Raw genomic sequence first — 20682 nt, 5'->3', positions numbered from 1 at the left:
TTAATATAACTCCGATTGTATTTGGCTGAAAGAAGAAATTTTCATTTTCATTTATCAACTATTTATTGAAGACATCCTCTCTATGCAACATTTTAAGTGCCTAAAACTGTTGCACAGTACTGTAAATACACATACACATACACATACACATACATACACATACACATACATACACACAGCTCTTACATCCGTGCTAGTGAGAGACAGACAGCAGTAATAAGCTGATTACTCAAATCTCATGTGATTGGCACCAGAAGTTCTTGAAGATTCCTTGTAAACCAGTGCACACACACTTGCAGCTTGATCCATTCATGCCCACCCACTAGCTTTTCCTCCCCACCTGTTGTTAAACAATACAAATAATTGACAATATTCCAGATTTATGTACATACAAAATATAGGTTTATCATAAAACTAGTCCTAATTATGTAAAAGCATTTTAATGTTTAATGCGTGTTTAAAATGTCTAATCAGATATTCTCAAACTCAGTCAGTATGTCACAGACACACACACACACACACACACACACACACACACTCACTCACTCACTCACTCACTCACTCACTCACTCACTCACTCACTCACTCTCTCTCTCTCGCTCTCACATGTCACATGATTGGGCATGTCTATAAGGTACTGACAACTCAAGTCTAGAGGATTACCAAAGCTGGTATTTGCTCGTTTCCATAGTCCTCCTTTTGTTTAATACAGCACAACGCCAGGTAATAGAGACGAAATCATCGACAGAAGACTGCAGAGGTAAGGACATGAACATGAGACAGGTGCCACAAATAGTAACTGTGTCAAAGCTTTGAAATCGTTTAAAACATCACTACTGATTAAGCTAATCCTGTGCTTTTATTGTAAAGATTTACATTGACATTTCGTAAACTTAAACATATGAAGATAGAACAGAGATGGGCTAAATGTCTTTGGGGAAAAGGAGAGTGTTGTAGAACTAAATGTTGTTTTTTTGAGTGCCTTGACTGATCATTTGCTGAACATCTTCGGTAAATTCGGACAGGTGCTTGTGCTATGCGTTTGGCATTTTGGGTGTGTCGCGTTCATGGTAGCTCTCGTGGGAAATTCACACAGTTTATATGCAAAATATCGCTTTGCACTGATAATCAGCGGCAGAGAGGCGTGAAGCGCGCACGCCCATCTGTGATAAGCGTTTCACGCACCAGCACGCGAGTCCCAAACACACACAAGGGCGTTGGCAAAGCGGGCTTCCCCAACTTTTCGCCCCCCAATGTTCGTCACTTTCACGATTTATTATGAATAAAAATCAAACCGTTCTGAATTGTTACAAAGGTAGGAATTGATAATAAACTGATTTTATGTTTTGGGTGGGTGGGTGGCACGCACGAACAAACCTCCTCAACCTCTAGAAATCAATATTTGCAACACTTTTACCAACATTTTGGAAACTGGATTGAACTTGCGTTAACAAACATCTTAAAATATCTTAAAGGGGAAGTTCAACTAAAAATGAAAATTCTCTCATGATTTACTCGCTCTCATGCCATCCCAAATGTGTATGACTTTCTTTCTTCTGCAGAACACAGATGAAGATTTTTAGAAGAATATCTCTGCCTTGTAGGTCCATACAATTCAAGTGAACAATGGCCAGAACTTTAAAGCTCCAAAAATCACATAAAGGCAGCATAAAAGCAATTAATAAGACTTCAGTGTTTAAATCCAAGTTTTAAGAGATGTGATAGGTGTGGTTGTGAAACGGATCAATATTTAAGTCCTTTTTTTCTATAAATCTCCACTTTCACTTCCACATTCTTCCTCTTTTATTTTTTGGTGATTTGCATACATTGTGTGGATTGCCTTCTACTTGTCAGGGCTGCAAGATTGGTGGAGATTTACAGTAAAAATAAAAATAAATAAATATTAAAAAAATCTAGCTAGCTAGCTGCTCTTAAATGCCATGAGCATTACCCACTGCAACACAGCTGTGACACTATGTTCAAGACATCATGCTGCTACAGGTTGTGTGCAAATTGTTGAACATTGCAAAATATTACAGGTTTGGCCGTTAAAATAGGCAGTGTTACAATTGTTTTTTACTGTTCAACAGATAATGCCAAAATTATGATTTTAATTCTTGACAAGTGAGTGAACAGGCCAAAAATCAAAATCTTTTTGAGCAGTCGGGTACCTAAATTAGATGTTTCTAAAACATACTACTTTTCATGTTGTTAATTTTTTTGTTAACATTTAATAGTTCTCTCTCCAAAGAACATGGGCTTTGTGCCTTAAAATATTCAGACCACTGTATGTATATTTGGGCTGTCAATCGATTAACATTTTTAATAAAATTAATTACTTGGTGTCCCTATTAATTAATCGCATATACAAATATTTGGAGAGAAAGCCCCTCATATAACAATAATTCAATATATAAAGATTATACATATTTATATCAATATATAATTATACATAGTTATCTTTAAATATTTAAAAATTGTATGTGTGTATATAAATATATATATATATATATATATATATATATATATATATATATTTTTTTTTTTTTTGTTTGTTTTTTTCAGATAATTAAAATGCATTACATTCTTGTGGCAGAATGTAATGCAAAAAGCATTACAGATACAAAAAGCAAGACAATACAAAAAGCAGCTTTAGAATATAATGTATTGTTTAATACCATGTGTGCGCTGTGTGCGTTCACTGAATGAGACTCCAATTTGTATCCTGTTTATGTGAAGTGCCTCTCTACCTTCATATATTTTAACTTGTTTTTCACCATGAAAATAGCCATGGAAGCTGGCATGGCATAAGCTAATTAACTGTAAAGTGCCTAATATAGTTCCATGTCTAACAGAGTCCAGAGAAGAAAATCCACAGTTGATGGAACATCTGAAAGTATTCCCTGCACGGCTCTAACTGCGATCATAGAGAGTGTTTTCACAAAGGTGGGAACATTTTGGGTTTCAAAACATTCTGCCATGAGTGTGTAACAGTGGATGCCTCTATTCCATATAACTAATTACCAGAAATGCAAAGCCATGATCTGTTATAACTGGTTTTCTCATGTATGGTGCTTAACATGATTTACCCAGTAGGACATGCTCCTGGGTCAACATCCATGTTTGACCTGAACGGATTTCAAGTCCAGACCAAACCATGAATTTTCATGCATTGATTGATTTTTCCCCTACTGACACACAGACCAAGACCATTTTTACTTGGTCTTGAGATGTCTCACCACAAGATCAAGACTGCCTCTGGAACAACATTGCTATCAACCAATCAGATTTTAGGACTAGGTTAATATTTTAGACTGGGGTTAGGAGTTTGAACAACATGCTTATCAGCCACTCATTTACATGTTAGGGATTGATTAGGGTTTGTTTAGAGATTGAGATAGGACTATCACTAGTATGTTGTTTCAGAACCAGCAAATTATGTTGATCCAGGAACATGTCCTACTTTGGTAAATCATGTTGTGCCATGTGCTGTTTGAATGAACCAGTAAATTATGACCTACTAAGTTTACGGTTATCTTTTAAACTGCCTATAGCACAAGCATATGGATTCCCAAGAAGATCTCATTGACCGGGACATTACTCTGATTGTACAGCTCCCAGGAGGACAGGAGACCACAGCCACAGTGCATGGCAGGTGAAAGAGAGGGAAAGAATGAGGGTAATGTCATGAAACTGCATATATATTTATGAATTCTTTCATTTAAATGGCTTGTGTGGGTGTGTGTGTTTGCAGTAAACCTGTGATGGATGTTCTGGTCACCCTTTGTGCTCAACACCACCTCATTCCCTCCGATAACGTCATCAAGCTCATCTCCACTAATCAAAATCATGTCAATTTCAAACCTAACTCCCCAATTGGCTCTCTTGAGTTTGAGAGGGTTGTCCTTCGAGCAAAAGGAAGTGATGATGCTAACAGGAAAAAACCTCATATGCCTGTGGTGAGTCTCGTAGAAATGGATATGATCAAGCTTATCCCATAATTAACCCAAATTAGCAGTCGCTTTTTTTGTCTCATCTCAATCAGGTAATCTGGGCCTGTTTGCACTTTGGTACATTCAAATAAAGAGTGTACAGTAGAATTATTTTGGGTCGCTTGGTTTCTGTGGCTTTGTGCTGGGTAGTCCCGCCCACAGTAAAATCTCATTGGTCCAAAGTCCTGCTCCACATAACAGTGTAGTAACCATCAAATGTGTTCTCATTAGCTAAGACTGTGTCATGTCACACAGCATTTTCTCTTTCAATGTGGACAGGTAAATTACTTGTTGTGCCTGGTTAGGACACAGTGTCTTCTTTGTTTGACTTTTGATCCGTCATTAATGGTTTCACTTTTCCTCTCTAAAAATGTAATTTTCCAGGCGACAGTTCGTCTCTTGATAAACTACAAGAAGTCCCATAAAACAGTGGTGCGGGTGAATCCCAGAGTGCCACTGGCCGAACTCATGCCTGCGGTGTGTGAGAAATGTGAGTTTGACCCTGATACAACTGTTTTATTGAGGACATGCCAGTCAGAGGAACCCCTGGATCTCACCAAATCGCTTGATGACTGTGGAATCAGGGAGCTGTTTGCCAAAGACACAAAAGGTCAGTACAAGAAATAAAAAAATGGGGTCCTGCATTTTACCGGTGTTTAAAAAGCAACTTATGTGACATCAGTGTACATACTAAAAACTAAAAGGATAGTTCACCCAAAAAATGAAAATCCTCTCATTTACTCACCCTCATGCCATCCTAGAAGGTTATGACTACTTCTGCAAAACACAAACAAAGATTTATAGAAGAGTGTCTCTGCTCTGTAGGTCCTCACAATGCTAATGAATAGTGACCAAAACTTTGAATCTCAAAAAGCACAAAGGCAGCATAAAATAATCCATAAGGCTCCAGTGGTCAAATCCATGTCATCTGAAGTGATATGATAGGTGTGGGTGAGAAACAGATCACCATTTAAATCCTTTTTCATAATCAATCTCCAACTTTAACCACTCCCGACAAGTAGGTGGCAGTATGCATAATGCAAATCGGCAGAAAATAAAAGAATGTTGAAGTGAAAGTGGAGATTTATGGTAAAAATTACTTAAATATCGATTTGTTTGTCATCCACACCTGTCGTATCACTTCAGAAGATATGGATTTAACCACCAGAGGTTTCTGGAGTACTTTTATGTGGCCTTTGTGTGCTTTTTGGAGCTTCAGAGTTCTGGTCACCATTCACTTGCATTGTGAGAACCATCAGAGCTGGACAGTTTTCTAAAAATCTTTGTTCGTGTTCAACAGAAGAAAGAAAGTCATACACAACTGGGATGCCACGAGTGTGAGTAATGATGAGAATTTTAATTTTTAGGTGAAATTAAGCTTTTTGGCAGCATACTGTTTTATGGTCAGCCAACATTAGTTTTTCAATGTCGATTGTCAAAGTAATGCTGAAATCTGCAAAGTTTACAATAGCAAATGATGCATTGGAAAAAGTTACTGAAGTTTTATAAAATATTTACTCAAAAGTAACAAAAATGTAAATCTGTTGATAATGCTGCTGGTAGGTTTGGAAGGGAAACCAGAGAAAACGACTAATGTCAATAATATCAAATGGACAAATATGGTCCAAATAATTGACCAGGCCAATATTTATTAATCGTCAAAAATGTTTTGTGAATTTTTTTTTTTTCTTGAACTTTTTACAAAAAGGCATCTGTTTGCACCTACAGGTCCTTTTATTAGTGCATCACCGTAAATGTGAATGTAGAAACATGAATCTTCTGTAGTGTTTCATTTTCTTTCTGCTTCAAGTGGTACTAACCAAACTCATACATTTACCAAAGTTTAGTATAAAGCATGCTCTTATCTTTTTTCTGATGTGATCTCAGATTTGCTGAACTAAAAGGCTCTTTTGTGCACATTAGTATCAGGTGGTGAAGAAAAACAAAAAACACCAGCAAAAGAGAAGAACAACAGTGAAAAGGAAAACAAAGGCTTCTTTGCTTTATTCAAGAAGAGTAAGAAAACACCTGAGCAGGTATGTACGTCTGTCTCACCATCTGTCTGTGTGTCTGTTTATCTATTGGCTTGTCTGGATGTAAATTTAGAGCTGTAGGTTGTCTAAATTAGGAAAAGATGGGCAACATATAACAACTGCACTTGAAGACTTGTGCAGATTCACCCGTCTGTCTCTGCATCTGTTTATATGAATGTATGCATTTCCGGCCTTGAAGGGTTAGTTCACCCAAAAAATGAAAACTCTCTTGATTTACTCACCCTCCTGGCATCCAAGATGTGTATGACTTTCTTCTGCAGAACACAAACTAAGATTTTAGAAGAATATTTCATCTCTGTAGGTCCTCACAATGCACGTGAATGGGTGCCAACATTTTGAAGCTCCAAAACCACAAAGTGAGCATAAAAGTAATCCAAATGACTCCAGTGGTTAAATCCATGTGTTCAGACACAATATGATAGGTGTGGGTGAGAAACAGATCAATATTCGAGTACATGTTTTTGTCATAAATTCTCCTCCCTGCCCAGTAGGGGGTGAGATGCACAAAGAATGTGAATCATCAAAAACAAAAGGAGAAAGTGAAGGTAAAGGAAAATGTAAATATTGATCTGTTTCTCACTCACACCTATCATATCACTTCAGAAGACATGGATTTAAACACCAGAGTCGTCTGGAGAACTTTTATGTTGCCCTTATGTGGATTTTACAGCTTTAAAATGTTGGCACCCATTCACTTGCATTGTATGGACCTACAGAGCTGAAATATTCTTCTAAAAATCTTTGTTTTTGTTCAGAAGATAAAGTCATTCACATATGGGATGGCATGAGGGTGAGTAAATGATGAGAGAATTCTCATTTTTGGGTGAACTAACCCTTTAAGTTAATGGATACTTTTGCATATTTAAAATTGGCATATTTTACATTTTGCATATTGGATATTTAAAAATAAAAATGCAATATGCAACATTTTTACTTTTTATTTGTACTTGCATCAGTGTTGTGCAATGTTCATAAATAATTTGAAAATGCATTTTCAATTCTTGAATTTAAATTAAATTTTTATTATTTTTGTTTTGTTCATTGCTACACAACAGACAATTTCATGTCCAGCGTTGAATGTCTTTGCATGCAATTCAGTGAATTCTGAGTTTTGCCCAACCCTGACTCGCATACATGCTTTACCTTGAAATGAATAGTTGATTTTTCTATGTTTCCCAATCTGTTGCCTTTTCTGCAATGTTTGATTCTTCCAACTGGTGTTTAATGAGGTTTTTGTTTGTTTTCTTTCAGCAGGCTATGACTGTCAGCGCTCCATCCTCTCCTGAACTGAATGCGGACGGGGTGACCTGTCTTAATGGCCACTCGACCTTACCTACTGCACCTGCCGACATGACTAAAAAGAGACGTGCTCCGAAGCCTCCTTTAAAAATGACACGGAGTGTCTCTTGTGAACTTGATACTACAGATTTCACAAACCTATCAGAGCGCAACACTGCAGGAAAACAGGTTGGCATGCTGTGAGGATTTCAATACTAGTCCAGCCTGGAGTAGCACACCTGAATTAATGTGATAACTGGATGATTTGGTAATTAAATCAGGTGTGCAAGATGAAAGCAATGAGGGCAATGCTGAATGTTTCTGCTCGCACTGCATCCGAAATGCTTTTAGACTTGTTGATTCAGGTTCAGTTTATTGGATAATGCATTTATTCTCATGGCTCTTCTCATGGTATTGGACTGTACACTTGATAATATGTATATTCATAGATGACTGTGCAGTGCTTCTGAAAAGAACCCTGTTAGGCTATATAGTATACTGTAGCTATTAAAATAAAAATATTAGTATGTGCGTGTCTCTGTATTTTCAGAATAGCTTTATACCACACTATGCCATTTCTGCAGTTTGCAATATGATACTAATATTATTTGAGGGGATTGCAAGACTTAAGAAATTTGATACACAAAATCAAATTAAATTGCAAAATGAAAACATAATAAGGTTGAATGACAAATGTATATGATTCATAATGAGTCAGCTGTATGAAAACTGTGCAGTGGGCAGTTATTATTAGTATGCTAGTATTCCATTACAAACATTGCCTCTTTGTGCTTTTGTTCAGGATCTTCTCGGTCATATCTCCTCTCTTAAAAGGACTAAACGGAGAGCCCCGCCCCCTCCATGTGATGGCCCTTCCCCATCCAATTCAAATAGCAACGGTATGCATTTTATACATGCTTTTGTGCTTGCACTTTTGTATTTCAATGTATTTGCATGTATGGAAACTGCATCTGTGCATGTTGTGCTGGTTGCCTAGACAGAAAGTAAAGAAAGGGTACACTGGAAATAAACATTTATTTAATGGAAGATAAAAAAAAAAACATCAATCCTGATCCATCAACTGCTTAAAGAAATGGTTCACCCAAAAATGCTAAATCTTTTACTCATCCTTATGTCATTCCAACCCATGTGACTTCCATGCAACAAAAGATGTCATGAATGTTTAAACAGGTTTGACATCAATAATGATCACATGAAAACCCATGAGCTTAATATGACGTGAATATATGCACTGAATAAATCCAAATAAAATTTGAGAGGTAAGGCAGCGGGGGGGTATTTAAATATTCTCACACAAAGATATTGTATTGCTTGAAGACTTGGCTTAAAAAAGGAGTCAGAGGGACTAATTATTTTTTATTTATTTTTTTTCATAGTTTGGTCCTTGACAGCACTCTTAAAATGGTATTTTATGGAAAAATGCATGTGGAACAATTTTCTAAAATTGTTTTGTGCTCCATGAGTTTTGTGCTGAGTGAAAGAGGTTTGGACTGACATAGGACAAGTAAATGCTGACAAAATTGTTATTTATGGGTGAACTATCTGCTGAAGTAATTTTTACAAATAATACATGCCCCCTCTTACTTTGGAAGTTACTTTGGTACCAAAAGTGTCCAAGAAGAAAAATGTTAATGCTGTCTCTGTTTCCAAACTGTTTGATTTAATAATTTACTCTTGTTTTACACTGTTCTGCCAGGAGGGGGCACTTAACAGGCTGTGCGGTCTCCTCTTCTCTTCTCCTCAATGCTTGCTTCTCTGTACCTGCTTTCATCGGTGATGGGCTGATTCTCCTCTGTGTCTTTTTGTCGACTGTCTTATGCACACTGCACTGAACTCTGAAACTGGTGTCTTGTCTCCCTTGTTTAATGTCACACTCTTACTGCATAGACACGAAAGGTTGGAAAATGGCTTGATCACATTGTCAGTTTGCAAAAACACAATGTAGCCCTTTAGAGGAGTAAGTAGCTTTTATTTTTTCATGATTGACAAAACACTGTTCTGACAGGTCATTGTTTGTGAATAATGAAATGTGTTGTGTCAAGGTGTCAAGTTATGACTGGAGCAAAGTGTGAATTGCTAATGGATTTCATTTTAATACCTTCAGTGTAGTGAACCAGTCCGGCCATTCTCTGTTGACCTCTCTCATCAACAGCATTTTCTTCCATAGAACTGTCCCTCACTGGATGTTTTTTGTTTTAGGAACCATTCTGAGTAAATTCTAGAGACTGTTGTGTGTGAAAATCCCAGGAGATCAGAAGTTACAGAAATACTCAAACCAGCCCATCTGGCACCAACGATCATCCATGCGATTTATCTAGTCAGCCAAACTTGTGGCAGCAGTGCATAAAATCATGCAGATATGGGTTAGGAGCTTCAGTTAATGTTCATATCAACCATCATAATGGGGAACATTTTTGATTTCAGTTATTTGGATTGTGGCATGATTGTTGTTGCTGATTTGAGTATTTATGTTTGTGGAAGCATTTCATTTCTGTGGCACTAGTGGCACCAGACAGAATTGCAATCTGAGGGAAAACCTTCATTCATTTGTAGTTCTGTTTGGTGCCGTTAGTGGCGCACAATTTACACACTGCAGCTTTAATGAGGAGGAGTGATAATTGTAAAATCCAATCTGTAGCACTTTCTCAAAGTAATAGTGCCTTAATTCTGTTTGGTTATTCCGTGAACATTAGCAGTAGTTATTCTGATATGCAGTAACATCACTGTGATTTTAGTTTTATTAAATGTCAATAAATCATTGTTAAATGTTTCCTGAAGGATGTTTTTAAGAATTTCTCAAATTCAAAATTCTGTGTAACTTCATGAATGGAAAAATGAAGTCATGAGCCACAAAATACATCCCATTTGTTTTTGTGTTGATTTGTTGTCTGCTTTATTAGTTTAATATAATTTTAATATCAAAATATTTGTTAACTTTCAGTGTGCTTGTCTTTTTTAGAAACTAATTGTTAATGTTTAATTTTTGTTGAGAAATCTACTTTTGAAATACTATATACTAATAAAGATTCATATTTTTAATAAATAAAGTATATATGCTTTATGTTGGTTTTCTTGTGGTGTTTTGAGGTGCTGTAATAGTAAGGGGTTACAGTTGAGATGGTTTCACAGATAAACAAAGGCACGCCAATGTTTTCACAGTTGTCTGCCTTGTTATGTCATAACACTTTGTTTTGCTTTAGTAGAGGAAGCTGAAGAGGAGGACAGCAGTTCAGACAAGGAAAGAGCTTTCATAGCTGGCCATTGCTCTTCAATTGCTGAAGTTATGACCGAACTCGCAGAATCTCTGCAGGCACGCCGACAGAGGGTGCCCTGTTCTGCAAAGTATGTGTGAATCCAATATTTCAAATGTCAATTAATAAATTGGTGCCTCCTTTAAAATATATATATATTACACACACTTTGGTACACATTGAATTGTCAGACCTTATGTGATGTTGCAATGAGTATGAGTCCTGATCTTGAAGCAACTGATTCCTGATGTCTTCCTCTCAATTTCCTCTGTAGTTCTTCTACATCCCAGCATTGTCCAACAGAAAACCATTTTCAAGGTCCGTTTTCAAAGAATAAAAACCCTGATGCTGAGTTAAATGTACCTTCTGGCTGTCAACAACTGCGGAACCCCTCTGAAAGAGATGGCATGACCACCTTCACTGTGGTTCCTCAGAGGCATCAACCTACCAGGAAATGTTTTGAGGTGGCGCTGACGCTGCAGGCACCAGACACCGCTAAGGCTGAAGAGATGTGCCCTGGAGCCCCAGTAGACCTGGAGATCCATGGCACTGAGCTTTTGGAGGAAGCAGTCCCAAGTGAACCTTTTAGAAATGGGGACAATGGTTTTGACAAGAGTGAGCACTTATCAGGGATTCTACAGCACTTGGAGAAAGAGAATCAAGAGTGGACAGACAGCAAGACTGAGAATCTGGAAACAAAAGTTGAGAAGCAGTCCATTCATCTGAGAAATATCGAGCTAGAGGGTCAAGAATCATTTCAAAGGGGCCTCAATAAGCTTGAACTATTTGGCAGTACGATAAATTATCTAGAAATAAGAGATGCAGAGCTTAATATTTCAGAAGTAAGAGAAAATTTGACTAGTAATATGGAACTAGCTGATAAACGTGAGGGGTTGCCAGTTGATTCAAATATAAAGGGAAACCTTGTGGAGCTAGATGAGATACCAGAATATCCTCTGGTAGAGACCAGAAAGGAAAAGGACTGGATAGAGGAATACAAAGAGAGAAGAAGGAAGTTTCTAGGTGGTGATAATGATGGTAGGAGAAAATTAGATTCTTGGGAAAGTTTTGAGGGCAAATTTACAAACACCGCCATGGAGAAAAGCATGCAAGGGATCAATGATAATTTCCCCCCACCGCCGCCACCCATCTACTGTTATGAGGATAATAGTGAGAACAAAGATGAAAAGGAGGAAAGAGTCAAGGAAAATGAAAACGAGCAGGATGAGGGCACAGCTACAAATAACCAATCACATGAACATGAAGAACTTGAACAAAGGCCAAACTTAGATCGGAGTCATCCTCTTAATCAAATTACTGGTGCTGACTTTGATAGCCATTTCACTTGCTCTGACTGCAATGTTAGACTTAACCCAGAGCCCAACTATGCTCCTTTCCCACACCTTTCCAAACCAAAGGTCCACGCTACCCAAACTAACCCAAAACCAAACACTCCTGGTTTGGAATGCAAATTCAGCTCTACTTCAGAACCTTACAGAACTTCCTGTTTATTGCCTCAACACAGTCCTGGCTGTACGTCAAAAGCACATTCTACCTTTGAATCTTGCCCTCCAGAAACAGTGTCTCTTTTTGCTTTGGCTGTATTTCAGAAGGCTAAGCATTTCAGACCAGGGCTGGATTCCCAACGCTCCAGGAATCGGGAACTGCCCATGCACACAAAGTGAGTGAACTGATGAAAGAAATTACAAAAATACTCCTAGACGTGCCCAGATTTTTAACATCACGTCCAGCTAGGGGCAGTGATTCGAATTTCATTAAGCACAGACAACTTTCAATATGCTTTGGCCAAATTCACAGTGAGAATTCGTTAGTATGAGATGGCATATTTGTAAGAAAACAACATTGTTTGAAAACTTATGACTTCTACACCAAACAATCACATACCCATCTCTCAACTCCATTTAAACATCAATTATCTTTTATCTGTCATACACAAACAGCATTTATCAATTATTTTATGGTCACTGGTTCACATTTATGATTAGTTTTAGGTATAGCCTTTGGGGTAGGGGTTCAAATTACAAAGTACTTCACACACCCGCAGTATGAACCCAGAAGTATAGCTTTTTCTTCCATCGTACCCAACTTGCTTGGGTGAATTCACTAAACAGTTGCAGCACTTTGCAGGTGGGATTTCAGTTAGGTTTCCAATTGTTCCGTATTAGGGACGTCCCCTATTTTGGCTGAAATTAAGATGTCCCGTACAGAATGGCTATTGTACCATATTTTAGCAGCAAGATGATACAGGTGCATACTCTCTGTCAGACAGCAATACATCCCATGTTAAAGGGATAGTTAACCAAACAATGAAAATTCTATAATTTATTTTTCTCCCAGCAGAACACATTTGAAGAAAAATAGAAGACTATCCTAGCTCTGTAGGTCCAACGCAAGTGAATGGTGACCTTTTGAAGTTCCAAAAATCACAGATAGTCTGCATAAATGTCATCAATACGACTCGGTTAATGTCTTCTAAAGTGATATGATAATGCCAACGCAATTACATCACATGTGCATACCTCTGCTGAACAGAAGCAATAGATTATAGTTCAAAAGTACTTCAATATTGATCTTTATGGCGTCATGTTGCGTTTAGAAGACATTAATTTAACCACTGGAGTTGTATGGAGGACGTTTATGCAGACTATCTGTGATTTTTGGAGCTTCAAAAGGTCACCATCCACTTGCATTTTAAGGACCTACTGAGCTTAGATATTTTTCTATTTTTCTTCAAATGTGTTCTGCTGAAGAATGAAAGTCATACAGTCCTGGGATATCATGAGAGTGAGTAAATGATGAGAGAATTTTCATTTTTGGGTGAACTACCCCTTTAAAGGCATTGAAATGTTCAAGGGGCACACAACATTCTTGCACCCCAATTGGGTAGCACTGTCACCTAACAGCATGAAGGTCCCGGGTTCGAGTCCCGGGTCAACTGGGCCTTTCTGTGAAAAGTTTGCATGTTCTCGCCGTGTTCATGTGGGTTTCCTCCGGGTGCTCCGGTTTCCCTCACAGTCTAAAAAGACATGCAGGTTAAGTTAATTGGAGACCCTAAATTGCCCATAGGTGTGAGTTAGTGTGTATGTCTGTGTGTTGCCCTGAGATGGACTGGCCACCTGTTTCCCTGCCTTCGGCCCGAGACAGCTGGGATAGGCTCCAGCACTACCCACGACCCTGCATAGGACAAGCGGCTATAGAAAATGGATTGATTGTGCACCCCAACTCCAGGAAATTCAGCACTAGCCAATCCGATTGGAACTGGAAATTTCAGCCAGCTTTTGCTATTTTTGTGCATAGTATGCTATTGACAGTCAGTGCATGGACTGAGTTTGCCATCTGAGGCTGAGACTAACTTGACATGTTACACATTTGATGGAGCTAATGAGGTAGAAACATGCTTTCCGTCTGGAAACTAACAGGAAATATATGATGTTGACCTCTTTCAAATGTATTGTTTAGTTCATTGTTAGAAGGGCAAGGTGTGCTTGGGTCAGGGATGAGCTGTGGATGTACAGTTTGAGTTAAGTGACGTCTGACACTCATAACAGTCCTTCCTTTTGTTTGTTTAATGGGCGTCTTCCTTCCTCTAAGCATGTCTGCATTTGTTGACAGATTCTTTGCATTCCAAAGCTCATTTCCTACATGATTTTATTTGTATGTGTGTGTGTGTGTGTGTGTGTGTGAGAGAGAGAGCCAGAGTGTTTTGTTCAAATATATTATATAATCCCAGTGAAACAACCTAAAGCCCATTGCTTGTGACTTTATGAATGACTGATGCAAAAACTAAATATGGACTCTAAAACACTAGCAGAGAGTATCTTGAAATATGGGTCTTGTGTGGTGTTTTTGTTTTTTTTCCAGATAGTTGATGACCAGTTTGAATGTTGGAGAGTTCCTTTGGCCTGAATCTGGAAGGACGTTTTGGACAGCATTTAACCAGCTCTCACACGAACGGCCAAATACACTTTGGGTGAAAATATGCAGCTAAGAATTGTGAAATTTCTGATGACTGTTTTAGTTGTATTAACGAGATATATGCTAATTTTTCTAAAGATTCTTTTATATTTATGTTTTTGTTTTTGGACATGAATAAATAAAATTTGTTCACAAACTTCACAAGCAAGTTCTGTAGTGTTAAACATATTAATATCCAGCTACTGCCTCAAACTTAGTATGGATTACAGAATAAACCTTGTATCTGATTTGAGAATTGAGACACTCACAAAGCAGAACAGAACATCATGAATGTCACTCAGATTTGCAGAACATAAAATGGCAATGAACCACATCAGACAGAGAGTGGGTGACAGACTAAAGATTTAACTAGCAACCAGTTGTTTCTGTTTGTTGCTTTAACACAATGTTCAAGAATAAGTCTCACCTACAAATACTGTTGCTGGTAGTTTTCTGTAACCACTAGGTACACAAGTAGGTAAATGGCCTCACTGATTCGTAAAACACTGAAATTATAATGATCGGAGAAAGGAAATATCTTTTAGAGGTGTCCACAATTTTCTCAATACCATCTGATATAAAAACATTTGAGTCAAACTTTACAACCAAAGTCAGCCTTCATTCTGCTATGTGGTCAACAATGGAAGTTTACATTTATATAGCACTTTTTCTAACACTACACTAAAGCACTTTACATTGTTAACAGGGGGAATCTCCTCAAACACCACATTATTGGGTGGCCATGACTGATAAGGGTTAATGGGGGGACTTTGGGCTAACACACTTGTGTGTGTGCAGTCGTGTGGGCCGGGAATGGAACCACCAACTCTGCGATTAGTGGACCACCAGCTCTACCACCTGAGCCACAGCTGCCACGAAGGGTGTTATACAAGGTTATAGGACCCACACATTTTTCTTAAAACAAAAGAGAGAAATTGGAGGGCAGATGTAGAAAAGGAAGTCCTTTCAGCTAAAAAAACTTTTAGATACAGACATTGCCTTTACGATACTACTGTAGTCAGATTTTACTGCTGATTTGAAATGTTCTTTCGTTACTTGGTGTTCAGATGTTCATGTTCTTTGATTGTGATCTTGAGCCACAGTTCTGTTGATTTCCATCATTCCCCATTCAAGTAGTTAGGAGCTGTACATTTGCCAATTGTATCCATAGAAAATAGCTCCCTGGGAGTGTTTCCACATTGGGCACCAAGTGGACTGACTTGCCTTGAAAAAGAGTTTGGTGCACGAATATTGAATGACCAACCAGCGACCAGGCCCAAACTATAAGCTTTATGAGGTATTTTTATTTTAAGTAATTGTGCTAAAATTTTCTGTCAACCATGATATGCCAAAAACTAAAATTGTGCAGATATGAACCCCTTTCACACATATTGCTTTTCAGGTAAGAGGTCATATGTGAACACGACCTTTTTGGATCAATGGTTATGTAATCCACTAGGGGGCAGTATATAACAAGCGAGAAAAGTTCTTGCAAACTGAGTCTTCTGCTCTCTTTCTTGCACAGATGTACACACATCAAACACTTTCACTCATTGATCCTGATGGAACTCACATACCCCACAGATCCTTTGAACTACCATTTTATTAACGATAAGGTCAAAGGTCAAATCACAAAGGAAAGCTTTTTACTCAGAGACACAGGGTTTCGAGTGGCCTTTAAATACCTACCACACTCTGCTAGTAACATCTATTCAGTCTGTCAGTACAAGTTTTATAGACTTCATAAATACATGTTTAAAAAGATGTTGGTATAGTTTGAAATTTGCGGCAAACTTCCCTTTTAAGAGAGCAACCAAATCCTGGTTAATTCAGCCACAAACCTGTATTCACAGTGGTGTAGATTTGGCTTGAATATTGGGGGGTTACCTCCCTCCACCCCCCCTGGAATCTACACCCTTGTGTACTCATGTCTAGTTATTAAACGGAATGGCTTTAAATGTGTGGGGTTTTTTTGTATTTTGTAATATTCTGTTTTCATTTAGTTTTATGGTATTTTGCTGCACTCTTTTTACCTTACTGTTTTAACTTTGTAGTATCATAAAAGTCCTTCTAGGGACGGGTTTTGCAAATTAGCATTCACTGTAAACACTATGATACTAGCATTGGATAGCTGTTCTCGGTTTATCTATGTATATTTTATCTGTCCCTATCAAATAAACCATAAATAAATAATAGCTTTATTCTCTGGGTAGTCAAAGAGATAAAAAGGAGGAAGTTTATTTATTTTCCTCGCTCTTTGTTCAAAGAGGACTTTCTCCGCAACAGCCTGCAGAGTGGCTGCGTCTCCACCTTTTAGACCTTCAGCCATTTCAGATTTTCCTTCTCTCATTTTCAAGGTGTGTTTTCCTGCCCTCCAAGAGCACCTCTCCGTGTATAGGAACGGTTTTCCAACAGGCACGGATGATTGAATAGGACCTGCTAGGCACAATGAGGGGCTTTTCATAAAATTGGCCTATTGAAACCCACGTGTGCCTGTAAACACTGCAGGTATAAGTTTGCCGCAGCCAGTTTGGGGGCTGGTGGACTTGATTGGCCATCTGACCGTTTTGTATTTTAAAAAGCTAGTTTGATGTATGTGTGTTATGTATGTGTTGGTGATGATGGAAATGATTGAAGTGCTCTTACATTAAAATATGCACCTTGTGCAAAGTCTATTGGTGGTGAATGAGACGGAGGAAGCGTCTAGTTCTCCCCAGTGGAATGGTGCCTTTCTCACCTCCCTCATCAGTATTCCAGCAAGTTTGTGGCACACACACTTCCTACTGGTCACTGAAGCCAGATCAGCGCTCCCCCAACCACCGCGCAGAACAGACATGCCCGGCGAGAGCACAGCGCCACTCACACTCATGAATACTGATCACCTAAAGCCCTAATTAACAATCAGAGCCAAACTTATTTACATAAAGTCTGTCTCAGATGGAACAGGCCTCAGATGAAGCTGTCAGACAGATATATGCACTTAAAATCCAGTGAAATATATTGACCATGATGGCTCTAAGTTTAATGAGAGGGCAGCCTAGCCGTCACAGGCTTGGTCTGCAGTATTTATATGGTGCATCTGGTTATTATATAGGAGTAGGGTAAAATCAACATCAGGATTTTAGGATAAAATGATATATATATATATATTTAAAGGAATATTCTGGGTTCAATACAAGTTAAGCTCAATCGACCGTATTTCTGGCATAATGTTGATAACCACAAACATTTATTTCGACCCTCCGTTTCTTAAAAAAATTAAAAGAAATAACCTGAAAGCAAAAATCTGTGTTACAGTGTGGCACTTACAATGGAAGTGAATGGGGGCCAATCCGTAAATGATAAAATACTCACTGTTTCAAAAGTATAGCCACAAGATGTAAACAATATGAGTTTAAACATGATTTTAGTGTGAAAAAAATCACTTACTAACCTTTTCTGAGTAAAGCTATATCCAATTTTTCCACTTCGTTGCCATGACGACATAACGCCTAACTGTAATCTTAGTAAAAAAGCTGCAAAAACAAGGATTTAAACAACTTTACAACTAAAATAATGCATAATTTTTAAAGGAAGAATGAATACATGCTTTTAGAAAATGATAAGCTTCACATTTCTTCCTTTAAACATTCCAAAAACTGGCCCCATTCACTTCCATTGTAAGTGCCTCAAAATTACTTTTGTGGTAATGATCATTATGCCACTAATGCTATTAATTGAGCATAACTTGTATTGAACCCAGAATATTCCTTTTAAGGGATAGTTCACCCAAACTGTTTAATTTTCTCATAATTTACTCACCCTCATCCCATCCCTCTCTTCTTCAGAACACAAATGAAGAATATTCCAGCTCTGTTGGTCCTCAAAATGCAAGGGAATAGTGACCAGAAAGTCCAAAAGGCAGTATAAAAAGTAATCCATATATGACTCCAGTGGTCTTCTGAAGTGATAGGTGTGAGTGAGAAACAGATCATCATTAAAGTAATTTATTTTAAACTGTAAATATACACTTTCACTTTCACATTCAGCCCCTACTGGTCAGGGCTTGTCAAAGGAGGAGATTGATGGTAAGAAATATTGACCTGTATCTCACCCACACCTATCATAGTGCTTCTGAAGATACAGATTTAACCACTGGAGTTCTATGGATTACTTTTTTGCCTTTTTCATGCTGTTTTTGGACCTTCTGAGGTCTGGTCACCATTCACTTGCAATGTGAGGACCAACAGAGATGAGGTATTCTTTTAAAAATCTTTATTTGTGTTCTGCAGAAGAAAGAAAGTCAAACACATCTGGGAAGGCTTGAGGGTGAGTACATGATGAGAAAATTAGTTGGGAGAACTATTCCTTTAAAGGAAAGTGCATTTTTTAGGTGCTGTGACTGGTTGTGTTGTGTGACATTTATTCCACATCTCCATTAATATGGTCAATAAAAATGCATGTGTTATAATACATGTAATTATTACCAGAAATAGAAAAATGTTGCATAAATAGTTTTAGATGGAGTATCACATCACATCAGAGGGCATGTCACCCAAGATTCAACATTTTCAAGGTCCCCACATTGGAGCTTCCTACATTTTTCATTCTGAGCACAAAATGCAAGTAAATATAAGGTAAAGATTGAAAATTGATTTTTCCCACTTTTGGGTGAAACGGGTAATAGTTTTCAACTGAAGGTATGTTTGGCCTTTCAAACTGTCCAAAAATGTCAGTTAGGCTTTCAGGCACGGAGCTGAGTTTCTCTTTAACATCGCCTCCTACAATCTCTGACATTTCCTCTGATGTCACCACATTCTATCCCCCACAATGCTGTGGATGGCCTCTCCTCCCTGCCCTTAACCAAAAGAGAAAGAGAGAAAAGACAAACAGACAGAAACTATATATAGTCAAGAAATGGACGATACATCCACAGTACTTGGACAACAAATGTTGTAATCACAACATATAGTATATAGTTTGCCACCACTCCATTGCTCAAATATTGCTAGTTGTTCTGTTCTTTGCCTTCTTTCTTTCGTTCTTTTTTTTTATAATTATAATGCTTTTAAGTGTTAGCATATTTGAAAAGTAAACAGACCTGAACAGTTTGAGGAAAGTAATTATAAATCATTTTAAATGTCAAGTCTTTACATCTTCATTTGCTTTCAGTATTTAGGCCTTTCTATTTCTCATTCTATCAGATTAACACTGTTTCATTTTCTCTGCCATTTGACACCAGGGCCATTAACATGTCTCGGCTTCACTGGCTAATATGCAGAAATATTTGTAATTTATGCTAAACTTGTGCCTTTTATGCAAAATGATAATCGGGGACAGAGACATGAGTGGCTGTGTAATTAGCAAACATAGGAAATGTGAATTAGAGTGAGATGATATTGAGGCTAGTGAATGAAGGTTTGACTTTCTTTATGCACACTGAATATTTAAGGGGATTTTTTTCTGGGATAACTTAATTTGAAGAGTCATGCACATTATTTCTAATTTAGTTAATATACAATGACTGATGCATGACACACCTAAAATTACACATACAAAAGGAAAGCACACATGTAAACGCAAGCAGAGCAGTTTCTTCAGTGCAACAACATTCAGTAATGAACATCACTTCAGTCCCCCTGACATATTACCTAAATAAATGAGGGGAAAGAAAAAGAGAGAGAATAATTATGCCATATATTATTCATTAGGGATTTGGCAGTCATAAAGAGCATCATAAATGTGTGCATTGACAGGCACAGAAAAAACTTTTTATTGGCCATGCACAGGGTTGTAACCACCATAGTCATTATTCAATATTCAGTCAATATTCAGAATATTTGTCAAAGAACAATTTCAATGGTTGATTCTATAACTTTTAAATTTGGTACCCTTTAATCTGAAATATTTGCTTACATCCTCCATTTTTATAATACAGTGTGTATCAAATTACAAGCCTTGTGAATCAAAAATAATATACACGTTACACTGATGTTCCCTTTGTTAATTTATTAATGTTCATTAATGGCTAATAATTAATTTACAATACATTATAAACGAAGGATTTGCGGTTATATCAACATGCATAGAAAGGGCAGCTTTTATAATTGCTTAACACTTATTCAAAATTAG

The 20682-nt window shown here is 37.7% G+C and overlaps 1 protein-coding gene across 4 annotated transcripts; it reads left to right on the top strand.

The window, feature by feature from the left end:
• The first annotated feature begins 657 nt into the window (after positions 1-657).
• On the top strand, positions 658-14693 carry cobll1a (cordon-bleu WH2 repeat protein-like 1a). 4 transcript variants are annotated; one of them, XM_052141313.1, is made up of 11 exons: positions 658-760; positions 2856-2946; positions 3555-3655; positions 3755-3959; positions 4377-4602; positions 5916-6028; positions 7298-7513; positions 8127-8223; positions 10546-10687; positions 10871-12277; positions 14479-14693. In XM_052141313.1, exons 3-11 carry the CDS (start codon positions 3564-3566, stop codon positions 14480-14482), a joined length of 2502 nt encoding a protein of 833 aa, XP_051997273.1. In that variant the 5' UTR covers positions 658-760; positions 2856-2946; positions 3555-3563; the 3' UTR covers positions 14483-14693. The 4 variants fall into 4 exon arrangements, with proteins under 4 accessions (XP_051997273.1, XP_051997274.1, XP_051997275.1 ...); XM_052141314.1 differs by having other exon boundaries at positions 7301-7513; positions 10871-14693; XM_052141315.1 differs by having other exon boundaries at positions 10549-10687; positions 10871-14693.
• The last annotated feature ends 5989 nt before the right edge of the window (positions 14694-20682 follow it).

Source organism: Xyrauchen texanus, chromosome 13 (genome assembly GCF_025860055.1).
Source record: "Xyrauchen texanus isolate HMW12.3.18 chromosome 13, RBS_HiC_50CHRs, whole genome shotgun sequence".
Classification (NCBI taxonomy): Eukaryota; Metazoa; Chordata; class Actinopteri; order Cypriniformes; family Catostomidae; genus Xyrauchen; species Xyrauchen texanus.
The sequence above is the reverse complement of the archived record's forward strand: the minus strand, read 5'-3'. Positions and strand labels throughout refer to the sequence as shown.